Source organism: Centruroides sculpturatus, unplaced genomic scaffold (genome assembly GCF_000671375.1).
Source record: "Centruroides sculpturatus isolate CEXI.00-Female unplaced genomic scaffold, Cexi_2.0 scaffold468, whole genome shotgun sequence".
Lineage (NCBI taxonomy): Eukaryota > Metazoa > Arthropoda > Arachnida > Scorpiones > Buthidae > Centruroides > Centruroides sculpturatus.
In genome coordinates this window covers 522,192-546,244 of record NW_019384707.1, presented here as the reverse complement: position 1 = coordinate 546,244, position 24,053 = coordinate 522,192, and the positions used below count along the sequence as shown (strand labels likewise).

At 29.6% G+C, this 24,053-nt stretch overlaps 1 protein-coding gene across 1 annotated transcript; it reads right to left on the bottom strand.

Moving 5' to 3' along the window:
* Nucleotides 1-204: 204 nt before the first annotated feature.
* Nucleotides 205-23,912, bottom strand: LOC111627698 (integrin alpha-PS2-like). The gene is made up of 30 exons (XM_023371315.1): nucleotides 23,446-23,912; nucleotides 17,570-17,691; nucleotides 16,254-16,304; nucleotides 14,366-14,497; nucleotides 11,176-11,240; nucleotides 10,965-11,013; nucleotides 7,541-7,624; nucleotides 7,366-7,451; nucleotides 7,152-7,258; nucleotides 6,972-7,074; nucleotides 6,795-6,897; nucleotides 6,616-6,713; nucleotides 6,453-6,546; nucleotides 6,312-6,357; nucleotides 6,134-6,238; nucleotides 5,233-5,288; nucleotides 5,009-5,157; nucleotides 4,810-4,938; nucleotides 3,866-3,933; nucleotides 3,653-3,800; nucleotides 3,462-3,557; nucleotides 3,317-3,396; nucleotides 3,154-3,243; nucleotides 2,978-3,080; nucleotides 2,737-2,907; nucleotides 2,546-2,665; nucleotides 2,357-2,470; nucleotides 972-1,073; nucleotides 779-901; nucleotides 205-709 (listed from the first exon to the last, which is right to left on the bottom strand). The coding sequence occupies exons 1-30, from the start codon at nucleotides 23,619-23,621 to the stop codon at nucleotides 611-613; spliced, it is 3,069 nt and encodes a 1,022-aa protein (XP_023227083.1). The 5' UTR covers nucleotides 23,622-23,912; the 3' UTR covers nucleotides 205-610.
* Nucleotides 23,913-24,053: the final 141 nt, after the last annotated feature.

The window sequence follows — 24,053 nt, the reverse complement described above, 5'->3', positions numbered from 1 at the left end:
TCTTGTATAAAAACATGAAAAGATTCATTTACAAAATTTATATAATAGTGTTGTGCATTATTAATTCTTTACAAGAAATTCTAAGCTTTCATATGTAACCGATCATAGGATACATTTTAAATTACCAGTGCAATTTGTAACCAAAGGCTTATTATTCAGCTTAAAATTCCTGTTATAAAAGTGAAGATGAAATTAGAAACAAAATACAGTTTACTATTTTATTCCAAATATTACCTACAATTACAGTCTTAAAAATGGGCAATTATGACACGATAATAAATAAATTATTTACAAGAAATATTTTCCATTCGTCCATCTTTTTTTTTTATTGAAAAAAATATATATTTCTAGAAATTTTCTTGAGCTGGAACGATTATATTTTAAAACTTGGTGCATATGATATTAACATTTTCGAATCTAAAAATATAGATTGTCAGTGAGCAAATTATTTGGATGGCATCTTACTTGAGCCTTAAGGCTTCTAGTTTTAAAATTTTTATATTACATGGCACTGTTTTCCTTCAATGTTATCTATCCTGTGAGTAATAGCTGCCATAAGTGGTATTTGTGTCAAATATAGTTAGTCCAAAATTTGATGCATGCTTCAGAATTAAAGTGCTTCATCGCCTCTCGCCATTTGATAGCCATTCTTTTGTAACAGTTGCTTTTCCGATTCTTCCTGTGGACGTTTTCTTTTGAAAAATCCAAGCTAGAATTAAATTATATTTGTTAGTGCATATTTTTGTCACCTTATTTAAAATAATTAAGTTACACAAACCTTCCACAAAAGCAATGCTAGTAAACCTAATAGTAGTAACCCTCCGCAAACCGCTAATATTAAAATCCACCAAGGTATGGCCGATTTCAATCCCACGTCGTCTAGACTTATTTTAGTTGACACCTAAAATTTTTGAAGTAAATTATTATGCAAGTAATTTTATATAACAATAAAATTAAGAGAAACTACTTACCGAATATGATTTGATGGGTATCTTTGAAGGATCTACCCCTAAAGGTAGACTTGTTGTTATAGCAACCAGTTTTGAACTTATCTGCACATCTTTGATATTAAGCTGTAGAAAAATTATAAAAATATACAACTTAAATATTAAGTTCAAAGAATATTTGGCTTTATAATATTTTCTTGCTGTTATCAAAATAATTCAATCTTTCAGTAAGAATATCTGATGCTATAAATGCATATAACCATAACATTCTGAAGCTCATATTATTCTACACTAGTTCTACTTCATTATAGATGGTCTGTTCTCTGTATTTCCCTTGAGATATTTACATTGATAGATATAATTTTAATAAATTCAGCATATTTTAAGCGGTGTAATAAATTCTATTAAAGAAAACATATATTCACTCAAGTAGAAGTTTAGGAGAAAGTTTCCTGGTTGAGATAAAGCTATGGGATTATGCATGAAAAGTATAAAAATAGTATTATATAATTTAACTACCATCCCACTCATTTGTAATGCTGTAGCACATGCCCATCTCCAAAATTACATGATGCATATCTTCAGTCTCCTTAACTACTAAGGAATAAGACACAGCATGGGGTACTGACCATCAGTTTGCTAAGCAACATTTACAAACAAACCATATTGATTTACATTATGTTAATTATGTTTTACATGTAATTAATATTCTGTTACCCAAGGGTTCAGACCCTAGCACTCCAAACATTTTTGTAAACACCCTCCACCACATTGTAACACATTGAATACCCAACCATATCCAAGTTGCATAATTTATGGACTGCTCCTATTTTTACCTTTTACATCTATCAAAAAAATTTATTACATTTAGTTCCTTAGATGATTATTATGAAAGTTCAGGATGTGTGAAGAAATTTGTGAATTCTCTGTTGATATATATGTACTTTCAGTTTATCTTGTTCATATTTATGGAACTATATTAAAATCTTTATGAAAAAGACAATCACACTGACAAATCAGTTCAGTTTTACATAAATTACATAGCCATAATGATTGCAAGAGAGGTGATCCTACCAACATCCTCATTAAATTATGAACCATAGTAAATGAATGTTATAATTAATGCAATCAGGATTCTATTTCAAAGCATATAATATTTTGATAATTTATCAATGATGCAACAAAATTACATTTATATTACATAGAATTTTTTAAAAATATTACAAAATTTTTGAACTTTCTCTGCATTTATAGAAACATGATATTGTAATTTACAATACTTAACTACATAGCATCTAAATATTATAAGCACAAATTATATTCATAAAATAATTTTAATTTGCTGTTAACACCCAATTTCTTACTTTAAAGTAATCAGATATTATTTAATTAATTGTAAACTAGCATACCTTATTTATAGTCTCTCTCCACAGTCTCGATCTCAGAGTGAAACTGACTGTATTACCTGCTATCAGATTGGTAACGGAACAGTTAATTTTTGTACATATTGTAGGACCACAATTCTGAAAAAAAATTTTTATTTTTAGATACATTGTTAAATGAATAAATATTAATTATGAATAAGTTAAAGTGTTTACCAGTTCATCTGCCAGTGACAAAGTCTCTCTGCGTTGTCTCTTAGTCTTTGTCGGTACAGGAGTCTGCTTTCCGAGTTCAGTGGCATTTAACAAGTCTTGTTTTTTGGGTTTCTCTTGGATCTGATTTGTAATCAAACATATATATAAATTGAATTTTAATTCTATTAAAATGTAAAGAAATCAATATTCACTTCTAATGATAACTGGTTAATATCATCTCTGTTTATTCTGCATGCTGCTTCTTTTCCTTTTATTTCAGGTTCTGATGTAAGATATAACAGAAACTCTTTTTCTAAGTTGTACGTTGGCCACAATATGTATATATTTGCTGTTTTAATTGTGCTTGGTCCTTTATTTCTCAACTGTAAATACATGGCAAATATTAAAAATTGCACTATATGTGCCTAAATATAATATGCACTCGAGAATTACTTCGTATATGTGCGTAACTTCAGGTCCTATGTCTTCTTCTGAGAATTTCTCTTTGGGAATTGGATCGGATTTATTATAAGAAACAAGTTCGGGATCAGAAGCACTGGAATTTACATAATTTAATAAATATTGATAATGTTTTTACTTCAGTTTTATTTTTTAATATGTATCCTTACCCATGAATACTAAGCTCTGCTTCAACTTCAACTGGAAGATATACTTCTTGCTTATTATCAAAGACACGATCTGGTAATTCAGCATTGGTACTAAATTTTAAAATATATTTGCTTAAACCAATGTCTTTTATCAAATATTTAAGTAATTAAAAATTTTTCTCACCTGTTCACTATAAAATTAAATTGAAATCCTTCTATATAGTTGATCATTTTCTTTGCCCTTAACAATACTTTAAAATTCAACTAAAAAATACCAAAAATATATAAAATTTATTCTAAAAATCACAAGTTTTACATGCAATACTTACTGTTTTATTAGCTGGAAGTGGATTTCCTATATCACATACTAAATTATTAATTCCAGTTTCAGGTTTTGCTCCGGTACACGTCACTGGATAGTCTTGCTATTTAAATAAAAACATGCACATATATAGATATATATATATATATAATTCATTATACAAATATTTTATAGATATATATCAAGTAATGAACTTACTAATTTGCTTTTATTAATGTTAATATAATGAATATCAAGTGGCATATTTAAGTACATATATGCCTGAAAAGCATTTTCTCCGGCATTGGATATAGTCACGTCCAAATCGATCCTTTCCGTGCTTCCGATAAAGTATTTTTTCATATTCCTATAAATTTAAACTATTAAAATACTTTTCTTAAATATGAAATAATTATTTTAATATATTCTTACGGTATAACATCCAACTGTAGATCTGGAATGCATATGTCGTCGTCTCCACAATTTTTCTGTATAGGAACCTAAAATAAAGATCAATATTTTGTAGAGAAATCTTTTCATTTTAATATCAGTTTCATATCAAATTCGAGATTTTAAATGTATAGGTTGGCCAAAAAATCAGTTAACTGTGGTTTTCTTTTAACTAATTCTTTGAAACACTTAGAATAGATTTGTATTATAATTTGTGTATTGAAAAAGGAAACAAAGTACAATTATTCAAAATTATAAAGGATTTGAATAAGAGCAATTTAATCTTTACAGTGATTAACTGACTTTTGAGCCACCTCATCCATTCTCTGTGACATATATATATATGTGTGTATGTATATAATATGTATATATATATATATGTATGTTTATATTTTTATTATCAAAAAACTGAAGTACAAGTAATACAACAAACCATTATTTTGTTAATCATAAAAGTTCTAGTCCTTTTATATCCTGAATTTAACAAAGATAATCCATGCATTGCTACTTTCATGAATATGTAACTACAGTGCACCAATCATCTCAAGCTTGTAGAGTGGTCCAAAAGTCTTGTCACTCCATAAGTTTGAAATAAATAATGTACAACTTCAAATAGACTGTTAAAACAAGCTCCTATAGTGGAAGAATGGCTCATTGTAAGCGTATGGACTTCTTAAGATCCATACACAGAATATGGCACTCGTATACCAATATAAAAATGTAACAAATATACTTGTAATTGCTATGTATTTTGTTATATCTGCACATTGTGTTATAATACAGTATAACCAAGAGATGACAAGACTTTTGGACCACTCCAGCTTCTCTATACCATAAAATTGTAAGTAATTTTTATATATTCTTAAACTACAGTTTACCATGTTATAATTAAATATAGGGAAAAAAACTATTTAAAATTTGTTTACCTCTTTAACAAGCTCAACTAATCCATTCTGATCTAAAATTGGATTTAATCTATGTTCCAATGAAATTGAATCAATCAAATGAAACTTTAAAGATAGAGCTATTGATGTTAACTTGTCTTTAATATCATTCTGCAACAGATGAATTGATTATTTAACAATCTATAACTGTTATCAGATCTAACAGAGTTGTCAAATTTACCTCAATGTAAACATAGATTTCAGTACAATAATTGGAACCTTCACTTAAATATACGGTGGTTGTCATTTCATTTTTAAACGGATCATTTAAGAAAAACGCTCGTTGAGGAGGGTCTTTTTGAGAATCCAATTTGACTTCGTAAGTGAAACCTTTGGTAACAACAAAATATTGTAAATTTAATTCAATATTTGGATATAAATAAATGGAAATTTGTTTATGCTTACCCAACTCAGAATCGATGTCGTGTCCCGTATAATTCAGGCAAAGAGTTGCAAAAAAACTGTAAATTTATAGAAATTGTTAAATTCAGAACATTAATTTGACAAAAAGCCAATATTTTGGAGAATCCGAAAATTTAATTCAATTTCATATCTAATAGTACACAAGAATTCTCAAAATCGAATACGGGTATACCCGGTTTTGCTCCTAATTGCTTGCAATACACCCGATTTTGCTCCTAATTGCTTGCAATACACCTGATTTTTCTCCCCAACTGCTTTCAATACACCCGCTTTTGCTCCCAATTGCTTTCAATACACCCGATTTTGCTCCTAATTGCTTGCAATACACCCGATTTTGCTGCTAATTCCTTATTAGTCACAAAAACGGGATGTACTGTATCAGATTTTCTATGATTTCCCAAGTAATTATTGGAAAATCGTCGTAAATCGATCCCTGATTTCCCATAAGATTAACATTATAAATTGAGGTCCCGTTCGCGTAAATACTGTACAGTTGTAAAGTGGGATGGATCTATTGTATTTCATATTCCTCAAGCGTTTTGCAATTTTAATCATTAATTGACAATAAATTAGCCATCGGATTAATTTAATGAATATATTTTGTTATAAAATTAATTATTTTTAATGATTGATAAGGTTTCAAGTCGGCGTTTTTCAACCTTATCGTTTCGACGACCGTTTCCTTCGAACAATGTAGTTCGCGATCTACTCGTTGGGAAAAGCGGACGTAAACCACCAAGCTGCGTTTATAACTCGAAATTATCAAAAAAAAATACTGAAACTATATTAAGATTTTTATTGGTGTCATTGGATATTTCGAAGACAGACTGTATATTTAAACGCCAAAATGAATTAAACGGTATTAAAATAAACAAATACTAACCAAGAAACTTGAGTTTTATCTAGTATGACACAGTTCTTCTCTTTAAGATCAATGTTTTCGACATTAACTTTTAAGGAACCTTTGAGAGTAACAACAGGTCGTGACCTGAAAAAATTTCTCTAATTTATTTTCAGTTGATAAAAATTCTATAAATAAACAAACACGATATATGATATACCTAAAATATATGGCTCTACTAGATTCGTATGCTCCTACTAATAGATCTAAAAATAAAACGAAATTAGAAAGTTTTAGTGAAAGTTTACATCCCCAGATACTTCACAATTGAATTTTTACTTATTTATTTACGTATTTTCACCTGGATAATTGTTGTTATCTAAGTCCATCCCTCCCGATATCGAGAAGCCAAATGTACGTATTCCTCCGTGGCCAAAATCGGATGGCGTGATTATCTAAAGATTAAAATTGCATTAAAAATTAACAATATCAAACCATAGAATTAAACAGAACACGGTTTCTACCTGTGATGTTTTGTTTATAATTCCTTCGGGGCTGCCATGATAGATGTAAACGGCACCATGCCCATCTTTGCCATCATAAGGTGCACCCACCGCTATGTCTACGTGACGTAAAATTTTCCATAAATACACTTATATCAGATTATGTTACTTTATTTACACGGTTTAAAAAGTGTTTTTACCTTGATATCCATCTCTGTTTATGTCACCAAGAGAAGCCAGTGCCAAACCAAATCTTCCCTTTGGATTCGTGCCATCCAGATGGACCACGACATTAAATTGATGCTTAAATTATAAACGTAAAGAGTTATATAAGTTAACGACACGTATCTTCGTCCTATTATTAAGAATTAACTTACATTAGTGTCTTGATAATAGACGTAAACACGTCCCTCTTCGTATTTCTCTCCTTTGGCTTTGAAGTCTGAATGCAGGGGTGCACCAACCACGATATCGTCCAATCTGAAAGGGTAATGATGCGTAAAAATTTATTTTTTATGGTCATGATGATGATGATTTTTACGATCTAAACAACTTACTTGTCGCCATTCAAGTCGCTTACACACAGAGAATACCCGAAATAGGATCCTATCTGATCACCGCTAATGTTAAGCAGATTCTGTAGTTTAGAATTAAACAAAACCACCTAATGGAATATTTTTTAAAAAATTTTCTTTATATTTACATGTTTTATTCACAGATTACTTACATATATACAGATATTTACAATGATAACATAAGATTTAATTTTACTTTTCCAGTTATATTTGCTTTTGGCACTCCTACAATAACATCCATGTCCGAATCTCCTGTGAATTCACCAACGGCTGATGAATATCCTGTTTGAAATTTTAAAAATAGTCAAATTTTTTTTTAATCATTTATTATTATTATTTTTTTAATAATTTCTTCTTATAAATTACTATACCGAGGTAGCTATCATCGTAAGTTTTTGGACTTTCTCTGGTTTCGAACAGATCTCCAGTTGTCAGATTTTGAGAAAACACCTGACCTGAAACATATAAACAAGTGAAATTACCAGTAATATACAGGGTGGCCCGAAAGTTAGGTAACCGTCCAGATACATTCGTTAATACAAATTGTAACGCCAGTTTACAACGAAGTGTTTTATTTTTTTGTGTGCAAAATAGATGGAAAAAGTAACAATTAATCTTAAATTTTATTAATTAAAAGACAGAGATTTAGTCTTTACGTTGGTTAACTAACTTTCGGTTCGGTTTTAATTGTTTATAGCAACGTTACACGCGGGCGATCTGCTGAGGGGAGGAGTTTTTATGGGAAATTGGCCCTTATTTAGGTACAGTAGACCCCCCTATAACACTGTAGATAATTCCGTGTTATATGAATTCCATGTTGTACGACTCACTTAGATTTTACAAATACGTGAGCTGATCACGGCCCGGCACACGTATTTGTAAAATCTAAGTGGCTCGTATAACATGGAATTCATATAACAAAGAATTATCTACAGTGTTATAGAGGGGGCTACTGTATTAATAACGTGAAAAAAATCCAGAAAACACCATGCAGTGAACCCACGACCAGTGTTTATCTACTCAGCCGCTGGTAGGCACATTAACTAACTTTTGGACTCCTTACTTTTCGATAGAATCAATAGATCTTATTGCTCACACGAGACTTACTTACACCTTATAATAGTAAGCAATATATATTTATTATTACTTACTTAATGCGTTACTTCTATTGAAAAAAAACGTGTTTGTCGAGTACATAGTTACACTTTACTGTAGATTTTACAAAGAGCATTTCAGTAGCAGCGACTCTCACAGATCTCAAGCTTCGATATCGTTTTATTGCTAAAAAAACTGGAAACAATCCTTAGCAATTTTTTATTTATCTAAGCAATAAAACATATCTGAAACTAGAAAACTGAAGATGCTCCATGTGGTTATAATTCAATCTTTGATACGTTGCAAAAAATAATATAGATAACTCCATCTGTTTATCATTTTTAACGGTAAAAACTAATAAAATAAGGGCATTTCTTATACTACACTTATTGTTAACTGAGCTTAATTAATTACATAAACTAGAAACGAAGTGAAACACGTTCCACTTTTACTCCATTCGGCCTATTTTCCCTCTTTTTTTCTAGGTTATAATATTATTCTGAGAAATTCCGAGTTGTAAACTTGGCACAGAAAACCCGGTAAGGTATATAATACAGCCTTTGTTTTGTTGTATTTTCTACGAGACTGTTATATAAACGATGTAAATGAAAGTGATACACGTTCAATTTCTCTTTCATATCGCTAACAAGTATAAGTGAAAGTTAGAAACAAGGCCGAAAAGCCTAACTCTGTGTTGATTAAAGGAGAAAACGAAAGTGATATTATTCATTTTACTTTCCCGGTTGTTATATATAACAGAGGGGATCGGTAATAAATGACTCCCCCCCAGATTTTTTGAACTCAAGAGAAATGAAATATAGAGAAATTCAAAAAAAAAAAAAAAATTGAGGGTCTTTCTGTGTGTGGGGAGGGCAGGATTTTGTTCACACTGTTTTGAAGCTTAATAAATTCTGTGTCTTTTGTCGAAAATGTCTAAAATTTTGCAGTGAGATTTGTGTATTAGGGCGATCGATGCTACTAATATTTGGAGGTAAAAGGTCGAGGAGGTGGGAAGATAAAGGGGTGGTTTAGGGTCTGATTTAATGACGATTTTACTCGTTATTAGCGTTTACAATTTTCTTTATAAAACCCATCCCTACCCCCAGAATTAAGTTTTTTTTTGCAATTTTATAATAATTAAAAATATAAAACGTTCTTTTTTAATAAAATATAGTAACAGATGGCTCCACCAAATGTTGCCGGGAAAGTTAAGCAACTCGTTACTGGATTATTTTTCTTGTGTTTTATTAAAACAAAATGATTATGTTGATGAGCATGATTTCAGCAGGGCACATTTACCCTTTTTTTTTTTAATTTTTAAGCTGAAAATTTTATTTATACTAACACCTAAAAAAGTTAAAGAAAACCTTTAAGTTTAAAAGAAAAAAGTCCAACCTCCAATAGCGGACACCTCTCAACAACGACCAGTTTATGAACAAAAACGCGTATAAAATAACCTTCAAACAACAGAAATATTTTATATTCCCGTCAGTGGCCGTGATTCGGAGGTTTAATTATACATCAGGGCCTCTCAGAGGTCGAGAGAGGCCTGGGTTACATGATGTTTTCAGACTCCCCGGTATATAAAAGACACAAAAGTTTATGCATTAGGAATATTACGGAATGAATAATTTATAATAAATGTTCTCGAGGCCCTCATAAATACGAAGCCCGATCCAGACAGCCTTACTTACCGCCTATAATACCTCATACATTAAATAACGAAACTTATTTTTTTTTTAATTATGAGAGATTTTTTTATTTGTTTTTCTATAAAACTTAAGGCCAACAAAATATCATAAAAAATAGTAGAATATTTATTTATTACTTAAACCGTTTGTGCTATTTGTTTTCTAACATGCCCCACAGAAATTACAAGTCACGTTTCTTATAAAAACACACAAGTTTTTTTTTAAATTTTAATGAATGTACTTAAGTTTAACGTCCTTAATTACTTGACAATAGAAGAAACAATCAATCAGGTAAGTTAAACATTCATCCTAGAGATTAACAGCCAAGTGTATAAGGGTAAATATAGGATGTGGACTTTTAAAAATATTTAAATTATTCAGGAATTTATGGGAATTTCTTTCTAAATACATGACTCATCGTACTTTTAAATGTTTAAAAATAATATAGGCCTATATATACAAAACTGATTAAGTATAATTAGAAGCATCCTATTTTAATAAGTGTAAACTATTCAACAATCGACTCACCCTTTCTTCTTTAAATTAAAATTAATCAATCAACAGTAGATGCTATTCACACTTATTATTTTCATTTTCTCATTGTCAAAAATTAACTACAAGATCATTTATCAGTTGAATACATCAAGACAGAACTAAGTCTGTGTGTTCTTGGTATCATAATGAAGCACATGACAGAATAACGACACATCCAAACAACCCAGTATCACCCACCCAGCTTATAGAAATGTGTTTCTGCACAACATCTCTTTCTTGTTTTATTTTTTTATTTCGTAGCAGCTAATTGGATAAATCTTGTCATTCTGTCATCTTGATACTGATTTATCGATATCACTGATTAGTATCATTAAGTGTCGAAATATATATATCTAGACGAATAAGATTAATAGAAACACGACGAAAACAACTGTTTCGGACAATCGATAACAGGGGAAAAAAATCACTTAACAACTAGGAAGAGGGAGAGAGAAAAAAAAAATCCCTGACTTACCTTGCCAATACCAGCTACCTGGAGCTCCTATATATAAACCGCTACCGTCCTGTTAATGATATATATATATATATTCAAAAATAATTGATTTTATATAAGATAAATGCTATAGAATTGATATACGATACATAATAAATTTACTGATTTAAATGGGGATGACATATGTAAGGTGATCTAGCAATATTTTACTAAAATTACTATTCAACCGTACCTTGGTGACAGCTGCCGAAAAGCCTGCTTGACAAAATCCCTGTCTGTGAGGACCAAAAAATGTAGCTGGGATGTGGAAAGAAAAAAAAGAAAGAGAATATTTAGAAAAAATAAGAATTGCTGGATCACAATTCTATATATAGAAATAGCACAAAGTCTCTCTAACTTAGAATAATTATGAATTTTTTTTTAGCATTAAGTATAATAAGCCTGCTTTATAATCGATAAAAATATGCTTAAGGTCGATTAAAATGTAATTAATAGTCGAATTGTTCGCTTAATTTAGTTGAACGATTAAAATTCTATGCTACAACGAAAAATGTGTTAATTACAATTAAAATTTACAAGAATTTTAATTGTAATTAACATATTTTTCGTTGTAACTTTATAACTGTTTTTTTACTCTTAAAAATGTACGTTACAACCAAGAAAATATGTTAATTACAATTAAAATTTACAGGAATTTTAATTGTAATTAACATGTTTTTCGTTGTAACTTTATAACTGTTTTTTTACTCTTAAAAATGTATGTTACAACCAAAAAAATGTGTTAATTACAATTAAAATTGTTATAAATTTTAATTTATTACAATCAAAATTGCAAATTGAAATCAAATTCTGTTAATTATATATAAATTGTTGCAAATTTCGTATTTACTTATCATAATTGAAACTGTATGTATGTTGATTACAATTAAATTTTATTTTATAAATTAAATAGAAATTTTTATACAAGTTTTGTTTAATTCTTTTTCTTTTAAAATTTATCGTTTATCGTTTAAAAGTAAATGTAAATATGTTAAATAAAATGAATAAAATTTAAGTGTAACTACTTAAATTTCGTGTTTATTGTATTAGAAATGTAATACAATTAAAATATATTAATTACAGTTAAAAAATTATAATCGAAATATTTAAATTGCTGTGATTACAATTAAAATCGTTATAAATTTCGTATTTCCTTATCGTAATTAAAATTTTAAACGTGTTAATTACAATTAAAAATAACGTTTATTTCGATTAAAATTTGTTTATTCCTTGGAAAGGGGCAAGTTTTGCTTTCGCATTGTTTTCCTTTCTCCTATTTTTTTTCCTGGAAAGTGTACTTATAGAACAGATCTAAAAAGGGTAACATTACCCCTTTTTTAATGCTGTAAATATTCCTTTAACACTGATGTTCTCTTCTCCTATTTTAGGTATCCTACGAGTTCCTTTCTATAGTTTTAGTGTACTGTTTCCTTATTTACTTATTTCGTTCCTTCATCTAAAAGGATAATTAGCCTCAAACGAAGCAGATAAGATAATGTATCTTGCAAAGGAGAAAAATCAAAATAAAACAACAACAGTAAAGTAATTTATTGGAAATTCTAATAAAAATACAAGGAATTTTTTTNTCCACGTTTACATGGAACAAGTGTTATATAGATGTTATAAGCATCCCTTACATTATATACCGATCATATAAAATAACCATTTATTATATTAAACGACGTTTATAAAAAGGCCCTTCCTGTTCACCGTATAATAATAAATTTAAAAAACATAAGGCCTCGAAACTGGTCTCATCAGGCCCTAAGCTTTAGCATGCTCAGCTTATGTGTTAACAGAACCTTGATTATACGGTTTAATAACGAAGTTATAACTTTATTTAATATATTTAAAGATAATTTATAGTGTCATACGTATTATATTTAAATAAATGTTCACTTTTTAATTGCATTTAAAACGCTATTTGACTTTAAATAAAATTTATTTATTGATACTTTGCTAAGTGTTTATTTATTCAGTTGAGACGAATGGCATTTTACTATGCCGTACATTAATGATGTATTATTATACAGCTCTGAATAGTTAACAATGTCTAAATATAGAATATTTCGTTTTAATTATAGTTTATTGAAGATTTAAATAGAAAAACTTGGCTCAAAAATATTTTAATTTTAGTATTTTTATAGGCTATAACGTGCCGTGATATAGCTTAATAATACCAAAAGAATTGCCAATTTGAATGAAAATTTTAAAAAATCTTAATTATAATTAACGCATTCAAGATTAAATGTTAATTGTAATTAACGTATGCAATATTAAATTTTAATTGTAATTAGCAAAGAGTATCATTTAGTAATTAATTCAAAATAAAACTGCTAATTACGATTAAAATTTTANAAGAAAAAAGGAAAAAAAAATCATTGGTTTGTGAGCTTGGAGGAGATCCAAAATAAATCGCTTCTTCCAGAGCAGCTGTCGTTTTATCCACGTTTACATGGAACAAGTGTTATATAGATGTTATAAGCATCCCTTACATTATATACCGATCATATAAAATAACCATTTATTATATTAAACGACGTTTCCTACACCCTCGATTTCTCTACTACTTTGAAGTGTATATACAATTTAAAATATTTAAATATAATCAAAATTATAATAATTAATTGATGATAAAGTGTGTGTGTGCAGGAGTATGTACTGTACGAGATGAAGCGCGAGAAAGTATTTAAAGTAGATGCTACAAGGTAAAATATTAAATGCGAGAGATTTTTAACGCTAATATTAACACAATTTATCTTTTTTTTTAAAAAAAAGAAGAAAAAAAAGTGTGTTAGCATGACATAAACGGAAGGACGTTCGCCCGATTTGGCTACTCTTCAACACGAAAAATCCTTGGATTGCTATTCCAAGTGTTAATGACTCAAAAGTAAAACAGACGTCTACTACGAGAAAGATTCTTACTAAAGTAACAGAAATCTTCAAGAAGTTCTACAAATAGTTCATTAACGAACTGACCTATCAGAAGCACCGTTTTAACCCATACCGCAAAGTCAAAAGCCACATGCGATATATAAAATTTGTATACTCCAAGTCTCTACTTAAGTACGTATACATGTACTGTATATACAGTAGTCTCCGGAACAAACACTTCCTTCATTTTATTTCAGTACAGATCTTCAACAAAAATAAATCCCTGCTATAGAAAATTAAACAAAACACACGGGTTTAACAATCTCAATTGAAAGAATTTTTTTTTTGTGTGTGTGTTTTTATAATATTTTAAACACTATTCACAGACGAAGATATTAAGTCGAAGATTCGAAAGTGTTTACTGTAACAAAACGTGGACGTACGTAAATATTTAAAAGTTAATAATAAACTAGACAGAAGGACACGTAAATTCTAGAAGTTTTACTTACGATTTCTACACGGTGAATATTTTTTTGGTGAAGAAAATCTCCAATCTAACGTCCAACATACACCAACAGGTTCCCTCCTCGCTAGATTTCCTCCGTAATAAACGTATCTGGGTGCACATGCCTGTGTTAATAATTAAAAAAAGTTAAAAAAATAATTAAATAAATATAATTCTTACAAAATTAATATATAATTTTAAAAAATAGTGTTAAAATATATTAAACCAACTAAAATTATTTGTAATAGAATATAATTTACTTATTATTCACAATTAATTTTAAATCAAATTCAATTTTCGTTCCGCTTGATTTTACTGCAATTAAGATAAGAGCCGATGGTGTAAATTATGTCTGACGGTTTAAATTATATATTCTTAAGCTCGCAGATGGTTTTATTTGAAGGCCTACTTCTGTTTGAGTTAATTAAATTGAAAAAATATGATGATTTACGAGTCGTTATTTATTTATTTAAATATTTTTTTAACTTAATTTGACAACAGCAGGTGACCCAAAGGAAGTGCGAACTGTTTTCACACAGTCCATTTTTCCCAAAATAGCAATCTGGCATTGATTACTGGTCGAGTTTCCATAATTAAACAAGGAATATCTAATAAGGAATAACCAGATGTGTGTTGTAGGGCCTAATCTAAACAAGGCTGAGAGTATAGGACCTCACTCTTTTATATTCACTAATAAAGGGCCTCTTATGTAATAGATTAAAGGCAGCAACAAATCTATATCCGGCTCTGGCGTGCCCTTATTCAATCGGGCCTTTTTTTTTTGTAAGGAAACTAAAACCGAGTAGAGTGCCGCGATAAGGTAAAGCGCTTTTCTGTTAACTGATCCTGGGAAAAAAGGAATATTTCCACATTTTTTGGTAGCATTTCGATATGAGTAAGCATTGTGAAATGCACAAGATATCGATAACCACTTGTTGTAACAGGTTTACTATCTGGACAGAGATGGGGTGTGCTGGTATTCATCAATTCTCGTGTAGTAGCGAGTTCAACTTGGTCCTACTTGTCAATAAATCTTTCTCCACCTAATCTAACTCTAAGCAAGCACGTGGCCAATAAACTTTTATAGTTAATACTTTCTTTCTGTTTGTGAATTCCGACACTTTGTTACAAACAAATATGAGATATTTATCGAAAGAAACGTTCGATAAACTTGCAGCGGGAGAGTTTTTTTTTTACGAGGGGGGTTTAGGCTGATTGACGTGTCTCGTAGCACCAATTCGGAATCCCCATGGGATAAAAGAAAACTGGATATACTCTTGACGACACGCAGGACTTCTTTTACTTTAATTGACTATCCCAGTTTTTCGTTTTGAGAAGGATGTTACTGATTGTTTTGATGGGTGTCTCTAGCTTAAATTAACTTTTTTTTTTTTTCCTCCTCTACAATTTTGGATCTTTTCGATCTCAGATTCTGACAACATCTGGTTTCTTCCTCTATTTTCTTCGCTTAAAACTACGACAAATGCCAGCGTGTGTGTGTGTGTGTGGAATTTATACTTTTATTTAAGTCAAATAATTTATGCAAATTCGTGGAAATTTTCAATCTTAACGAGACTTTATTTTGATTTATTTTGTTTATATAGGCCACTGAGGTCAAACTACAAGCGTGTAGTGAACCGAAACGGGGAAGAAGAAGGAGAAAAAGAAAGAAAGAAAAAAAAAATCATTGGTTTGTGAGCTTGGAGGAGATCCAAAATAAATCGCTTCTTCCAGAGCAGCTGTCGTTTTATCCACGTTTACATGGAACAAGTGTTATATAGATGTTATAAGCATCCCTTACATTATATACCGATCATATAAAATAACCATTTATTATATTAAACGACGTTTCCTACACCCTCGATTTCTCTACAACTTTGAAGTGTATATACAATTTAAAATATTTAAATATANCCTATCCCCGTAATCTAGTGTTTCTGATCCTGAAAAGTAATTTATGCATTTAATTTTTTATATATATATACATATATATAATAGGAAACATCTGTATTTTATTGCGAGTTAAGAAAAAATTCGTACAAAAGCCGTACCCTATGGCTTGTTTCAGACAGGCAAGGCATTGTCACTATTTTCTACGCTTCGTCAACTAACTGGATCTATGTAGGAAAGTGTGACGAAGAGCGATATTTTTGCCCTGTGCAAATGGCAAACTTCCAAGGCACAAAATATACTCCGACTACTCTTAATGTTACAGGCATTAAAAGTTGTAGAAAGCATTTTCAATGTCACTTCAGTATTTTTTTTTCCTCCCCAATAAAAATGATTTTATTATTTAAAAAAAATATGCATTAAAAAGGCTAATGTCTTCGATAATTAATAGTGTGGAAATGTTTGTTTTTTTCATACACGAATCTACACAAATGTACAGTACCAGAGTATGAAGTAAATATTTACTTTTTCATACACTAGCACACTACTAACTTTTAGCATTTTAAAATCAAATAAATAATAAAATTAATGCATATTTAATGAGGTTATTTCACTAGAAATGTATTAAAAAAAACAAAGCTATTTCTTGTAAAATGAAGTAAATATGAAGTAATTCATATCCTAGCAGATTTATTAACTTTAATACCATTAAATAAATTAAATAATGAAACTAATACTTGTCTAATGATACGTTTTCGTTAGATAATTACATAAATTTACAAAAATGGAGATTCTATAATCATTTCTTATGGATATTCTTATCCATTTTTCTTAAGATTACGGAGCAAACATTCACTTCTTCGTATCATAGTATAGTTTTTAATACCTTCAAATTAGCCAAATAATAAAATTAATGCGTATCTAATAATATTTTTTCGTTAGAAAATTATATAAATCTACAAAAAAATTGCAATGGCACCCCAATTTATGGGTGGAAATGGCACAAGAAACGAGATTCTATACTCGTTTCTTATGCCATTTCCATCCATAAATTGTTACTAGATCATTAAAACGTGTAAAATAAATCGTCCCCTCTCTTTATATTTTAAAACGATCATCTAAAATATTCAAGGAAAGTGAAAATATTTACATTTTTTTTATCGATTTTTATTACACATAACTGGTAATTTTTCTCCATTAAAAAAAAAACACAGGATACAAAGGATGCCTTGTAAGATTTAACTCATTCGTGATCTTCGTATATTATGTAAAGCCGATTTTCTAAGTATAATTACTAAAAAAAGATGACATCATTTACCTGTTTGATCGAAGGGAAGTTGCGTGCACCTGCTATGATCACCTGGTACACACCTGTACACGGCACCACCTTGAACAACACCGGGTTGATTCGTCTGTGCTTTAGGTGCACCAACGATTAACCTAGAAGAAAATATTTTGTAATTAATAAATAAATTTTACTCCTTGAACTTTATACATGTATAAATATTTTTATCAGTTTAAACTGTTTGGCACGAACAAATACTTCCCTACAGGATATATAACCTGCAGGAGACAGGAAGTTAGAAAAAGGAACCATCTGGAGTCAACACTCTGGCTTTTCTCATAGAAAATACCATTGTTTAGACATGATAAATAGGGGGGAAAATGATCAGGAGTTTTAGATTATCGAATTTTTATGATCGACCTACGAAATGTCACGTTTTAGGACCCCTCAAAAAAAGTATTTTTGCAGTTTTAAACAATGAACAAAATTATTATCAACCGGATTTTGAATCAGATAATGAATGGTACATGTCAAGTAAACACTTTTTCTAAGCTCCAGCTTCATATTTAGAATTGGAGATAAGAATATAATAATTAAATTTGAAAAATAATCCCTGAAAAAAATAAACTATTGGATAATAATCTATTTAGGATAATTAATTTATATTTTATTGTACGAAATACGTGCTAGAATTTTTGCTATGCACGATTACTGCATTAACATGTTTAGAACATAAATATATAACGAGAACACACAAGTAGTAACTCGGTAGTGAGTTTAACGCCATTAGTTTAATAAGACGAGATATTTAATTGGACAATGAATAATTTATACTTCTCACAAGCCATTTTTTTTTCTTTTTTACTTTAAACTCAGTCAGAATGGCGGAATAAATACATTTTTAACGACATTCTTTCAACAATTAATTGACTTTAAAGTTCAAAGAATAATTGTAAATTTACGCCGATTGCTTCTGTTTTATACATAAAATGATTATTTTTACAAATAAATTATCGTTAATGTAAAAATTAAATCAATTAGACACGATCAGTTTAGCTGGTAATTGAACTTTTGCTCGTCTATATCGATTTTTACGTTCATTTTCTTGTATAATATATAAGAAAATTAGTTATTTTACATTATTAGGGTGTCCGAACTTCATTTTTTAATGGCACATTCCTAAAAATTCGAGGCATTATTACTTAAACATGCAATTAGTTCGGATGTTTATCTCGATATACGAAGCATTCTACTATTAAATTTAGAAATTTTATTCTTAGAACTAACTCGACTTCGCTCGATTTACTGTACATAAATAAAAAAATAAAAAAATGTTTATCGTGAGAATCATAATTATAAATCAGATTAAAGCACGGTTAAGTTTAGAATTAGTTCTCGGTTGGCATAACCTTTGAATTCCGAATTAATCTTACTCCTTTAATATAATCCGCATCTTATTTATTCAAGGCAAAATATAATTTTTTTTTTTTTTTTGAATAATTTACCGCTTCCTGAAGAGATTTTTAAAGGAAATCTCCAATCCCTTACATTTTTCTTAGAACGATTGAACTGTTTGGGGTCGAAGCGTAAATCACAACAGTTGCTCCTTGTTGTCGGCATTTTGCCATTTCCTTTACCAGTTGGACGTCATTAAGGATCTAGAAGTCGGGACCGGAAACCGTAACAGCTTCTCTAGTAATCAATCACGTGTTTTATTGTGTCCCTATTTTTATTCCACCATTTAAATGCATGTAAACGATCCTGCAATTAAATAAAGCGATATCCAAAAACACCCCCGAGAAATAAACCGTTTTAAAAAACAAGTTTTTCTGAGGAAATAATAATTTTAAGGAAGGAAACACGTACAATACACGTTTCCTTCCCTTAAATTTATAAAATTAAAGAGTTAAAAATGATTATAATTTCCTTATAATCTTATAATATAGCATCAGAAGTCGACTGTGTTAACGTGTTAATAATTTAATAATCCCTCCTTAATTTTAATTATATTTTTAAACAATAAAATATACTATTTAAAAAAATAAATAAACAATATTCATAACGAAAGCTTCTCATATCTTATCCAGATTTGTTTCTAAAAATGGTACGGAAATGAAAGATCTTAGTTTTCTAGCAGAGAAGAGACAGACAGACAAACTGGAAGGACCACAGAAAAAGAAAAAAAAAGAGTACTGTTCATCACTCGTCGACTCTATACTGTAATCCATCAAATGAAATGGAAACATGGGGCCATGTTTTGTTTTCTCTTACTGTATGTACAGCTGATGCGATTATCTCTAGTTATTCTAGGCTTTTCTCCCTTCAGATATGTAAAAATGTGAAAAAAAAAGATGACTCGATTAAGAAAGGAAACGCAGGAAGTTCGAATTTAGTGGGTGAGAAGTATGTGCTGTACCGAAAAAACACGTACTCAGAATAGATTACGTAGCAATCTTTTGTGAAAATGATATCATCTACTTGGACGTAAAAATAAATATGATTACTCCTTACGAAAATTTAGTGTTATGTACACTTTATTAAATCATATTTTAACGTATTTCTAACCATAAACCTCTGTGTAATGTCGATTTATTTCGCTATATCGAGGTAAAACGACTCTACAATTTTACGGCTTTTAACTAGGGGGAGATGGGTCGAACTGGAAAAGAAAAAAATTGCCTTAAAAAAAATGCTTATAACTTAATCAGCTGACATAATTTTAAAGCTTTTCGATCTAAAAAGATTTTCTTGTTTATGACTCGGTTTAATGTTCATGGTCACTTCCTGAGAAGCTGGCTAAGAATCAACAAAGGAGTTTATCATGTTAGTGACCTCTACTTGACATTAACGCATTCTAAAATCCTCTTAAAAATTTTTGAAATTTTAATGGGCTATTCTTGTCCATTTTAATATAAGTAGAAGAATCTCATAGTGATGATGACCATTTTCTTATTTAAAAATAATCATCTCATTCACTTCCTCACTGAAAGATTCAACTTACTCACACAACCTATTGTGATAAAGTTAACGTGTACTTAAGAAATTAATTTGTAAATAGTGTATAGCATTTTAGTTTTCAATTAATTCTTTAAAAAATTAGATTATCCCTCGTGAAAAAAAGGTCTTCGAACTCGACAATTATCATTAGAATGATGCTGGAATATTTTTTTACATAAGAAATTTTCTTTTCAACTTATTAAGACCATTTAAAACACGGTAAAAAAAGCAATTACGAGTAAGTTTTTATCCAAATTGATTATTATTTTTATTAAATTAACGTTTTTATTCGCTAAAAATTGACAGAAAACAGGGATGTGTACCATTTTTTAATGATTTTTGACAGTAGAAAATGTGTGATACTAAATATAGAGATCAAGGATGTAGCTTAATTTTCTTAAAGGGGGGAAGGAGAAGTTCTGTTAATTTTTATTTAAGAATATTTTTAAACTCTTAAATGAGGAATCGTTATTTTGAGAGCTTCAACAGCGATTGCAGAACTCTACAGAAACCGGATTCACTTCCATTTATATTCATAAAATCCATTCATAAGTCTACAATTATCATCAAATTTCATTTGGGAATTAAGCTAATTATTCCCTATTTTTCAGTAGAAATTAAGCTGATTATTCCCTATTTTTCAGTAGAAATTAAGCTGATTATTCCCTATTTTTCAGTANGTATGGTTCCTATTACCGATACGCTTGTACTGTACGTGTTTAAGATTCCTGAGATATATTTAAATACTTAATCTATGAATGCTTTAATTAAATAAATATTTTCTTAAGTTTAGAGTGTTTTTTTTTATTCTAATAACAAGCCAAAAAGCGAATAGAATGAAGCACGTGCATTTACGTCGTTGCTTGTAATTAACATTTTTTTTTTTTTTTACGACGTTGAAATTGACATTTTCATTAACAACTATTCAGCCACGTGGCTCGATCTAGTAAGCACGTTTATATTATGTATTTTAAAAAATCGATTAAAAATTAAAATATTTGAGTAAATAAATTATAATTTCGACAGAAAACAAAGACAAGCTGTTGATATTATATATTTTACAGGATATTTCCTATTAAAATAGCTTATTTTATAGTATATTTTATACAGGATAATGTGTTTTTTTAAGATTTTAAAGAGGATTATAGTATAGGATATTTTATAGAACGAAAGGATTTACAGATATTATACGAAATTAACTCTTTATTATCATTCCTTATACGGACCAATTGTAATTGTATAATATTTTAAAAAAAATAGATTTAAAAACCTTTAATTTCTACTAAAAAAATTAAGGAATGATTAGCTTAATTCTCATTGAAATTTAACTGTAATTGTAATTATATAATTTCAATTAGTCCATATAAGGAATGCTGATAAACAGTAAAAAAAAAATAAAATAAAAATGCATAAGTAAAATTGGTTGTTAAATTTCATAACACTTTTATTTTATGATTTTTTCCCCTCTTAGTGCATGCGTTTGGATGTTTATTTTCTAATTTAAAAATACAGTACTTAAGTCGGTTGTTTATTTTTAAACCATTGCTCAAATTGTACTGAATATTAAAAAAAAATTCTTCTTTGTTTAATATATAATATATAATTATAACCTTAAAACTTCATTTTAATTAATAATTATATAGTATAAAGATATAAATTACGACTTTAAAGCACTTAAATTTGGAATTTTTGACTCTTCGAGAGTGGACGAAAAAGATTTACTTAACCTCTTTATACCGTTGTTGAAAGAGATAGAGGACGGAACATTCCTTAAAATTTGACCTTACAAATTCCTTGATAAAACATTATGTTTATGGATATTTTGTTATCTCTTTTAGGAATTAAGAAAGCATAAAGTGTTTAGTAACAGGAGAATTTCTGATATCACATACTTGTAAGGAGTATTAAAAATTGTCAGCAATTTCTAGAAGTGACTGCTAACATTTTTAGTAAGTAGTTTCGTCACTGATATTACGTAAAAATTCAATAATAGAACACAAGACTGAACCGTTTTAGATGGCTAAGATGTCAAAATAGGTTACCTGATATAGGCAATTGAAAACGGCACACCCTTCACGTTGTCCACAAACCGTTACCAGATGCTAACTCATGTAATGAAAACAGTCACTTGCACGTGTTTGCAAACGGTCAGAGAGTCAGTTTTTAGGTGCAAAACGACCTGAGTAATAAATTCCTGCTGACACTAAACTTGTAAACAACTTTTACCGTTTAACGCTAATCAATACAAAAGTATACACTTCGACACGTTGATAATTCACAAATTAATTCCGTATAAAGTATTAAACTTATAAAAAAAAAATCAAGCATTTTAGATCGTACGTATTATAATTTAACAGTTTTCTTTGATAATATCAGGTTACGCGTGTAAAATTCCTTACTAATTTACTATAATTTATCGTCGTACTATACGGCATTTGGCACTTATAATTAATAGAAAAAAAATTTAAAAATCTGCATATTATTTATGCAATTATTCAATCTTTAATTAGTAATACAACTCTAAAGATTTTTTAAACAGAAATTTAATATTAAGAAGGCCATTAAAATGACTAACTGTGATAGATATAATATCAGGAACCGTATCATTATTCTAGATGATATCAAACGATCGAGTTCGTTTAATTACATACAATATAGTGTATTCGTCACGTGCAAAGAAGAGAGTAGAGTAGGGGAATATATTGATTCCCACGTTACCAGCTGTAGACCATATGCGTTACTAAAGGTTCCGGGATGATGCTACGGAATGTCTATCATCTCCCATTTGAAGATTAGAAACATCTAGGACATGTGTCGATGTGATTATAAGATTTTTTCCGCCGTGGCAACCCATCACCTGGACGTCTTTTTTAGCTTAAAGGATCACGAGATATTAATAGAAATTAACTTACCAACTCTGTCTGTTGCTTTTATATTGTGCCACAGAAAATCCGAACATAGAATCATGAGGACCACGATAAACGGTGGATGTCAGAAGATCGACGTTGAAGGCTATCGAAGACGTAACAAATAACAAAAACACAGTCACATCCGACTTTAGCCGGTGACATAGAGACGTTAACTTCATAGTGGAGAGCGGAAACACTCCGCCTTGTACACAGGAGACAGGCTTGACGACTGTACTTCTCGGATCTTGTACTTCAAACTAATCTTCCTCTAAACGCTCCCTCTGGTGGAGTGCTCCTTAAATTTCTCTACCAACATTCGTACTATCATCTCTTCCTTAATTTTAATCTCTTCCTATTTTATATATTACATAATTTCCCATAAGGATCCGGAGTAGAAACGGTTGTTATAAAATCCCCTTAGCGCTCTCTTGTCTACGGTATAATCCTCTACGTATTTTCGATTGTTAATATAATTTTCTCTATAATTATCACGCAAATTTTCCATTAATTAGACTCGACTTATCTAGAAACACATCTAACGACTGTTTCTTTTTTATAACTCGTTTTTCTTTTATTCCCATCCTGTTACCATTCCTGCATCCGGGAGAGAG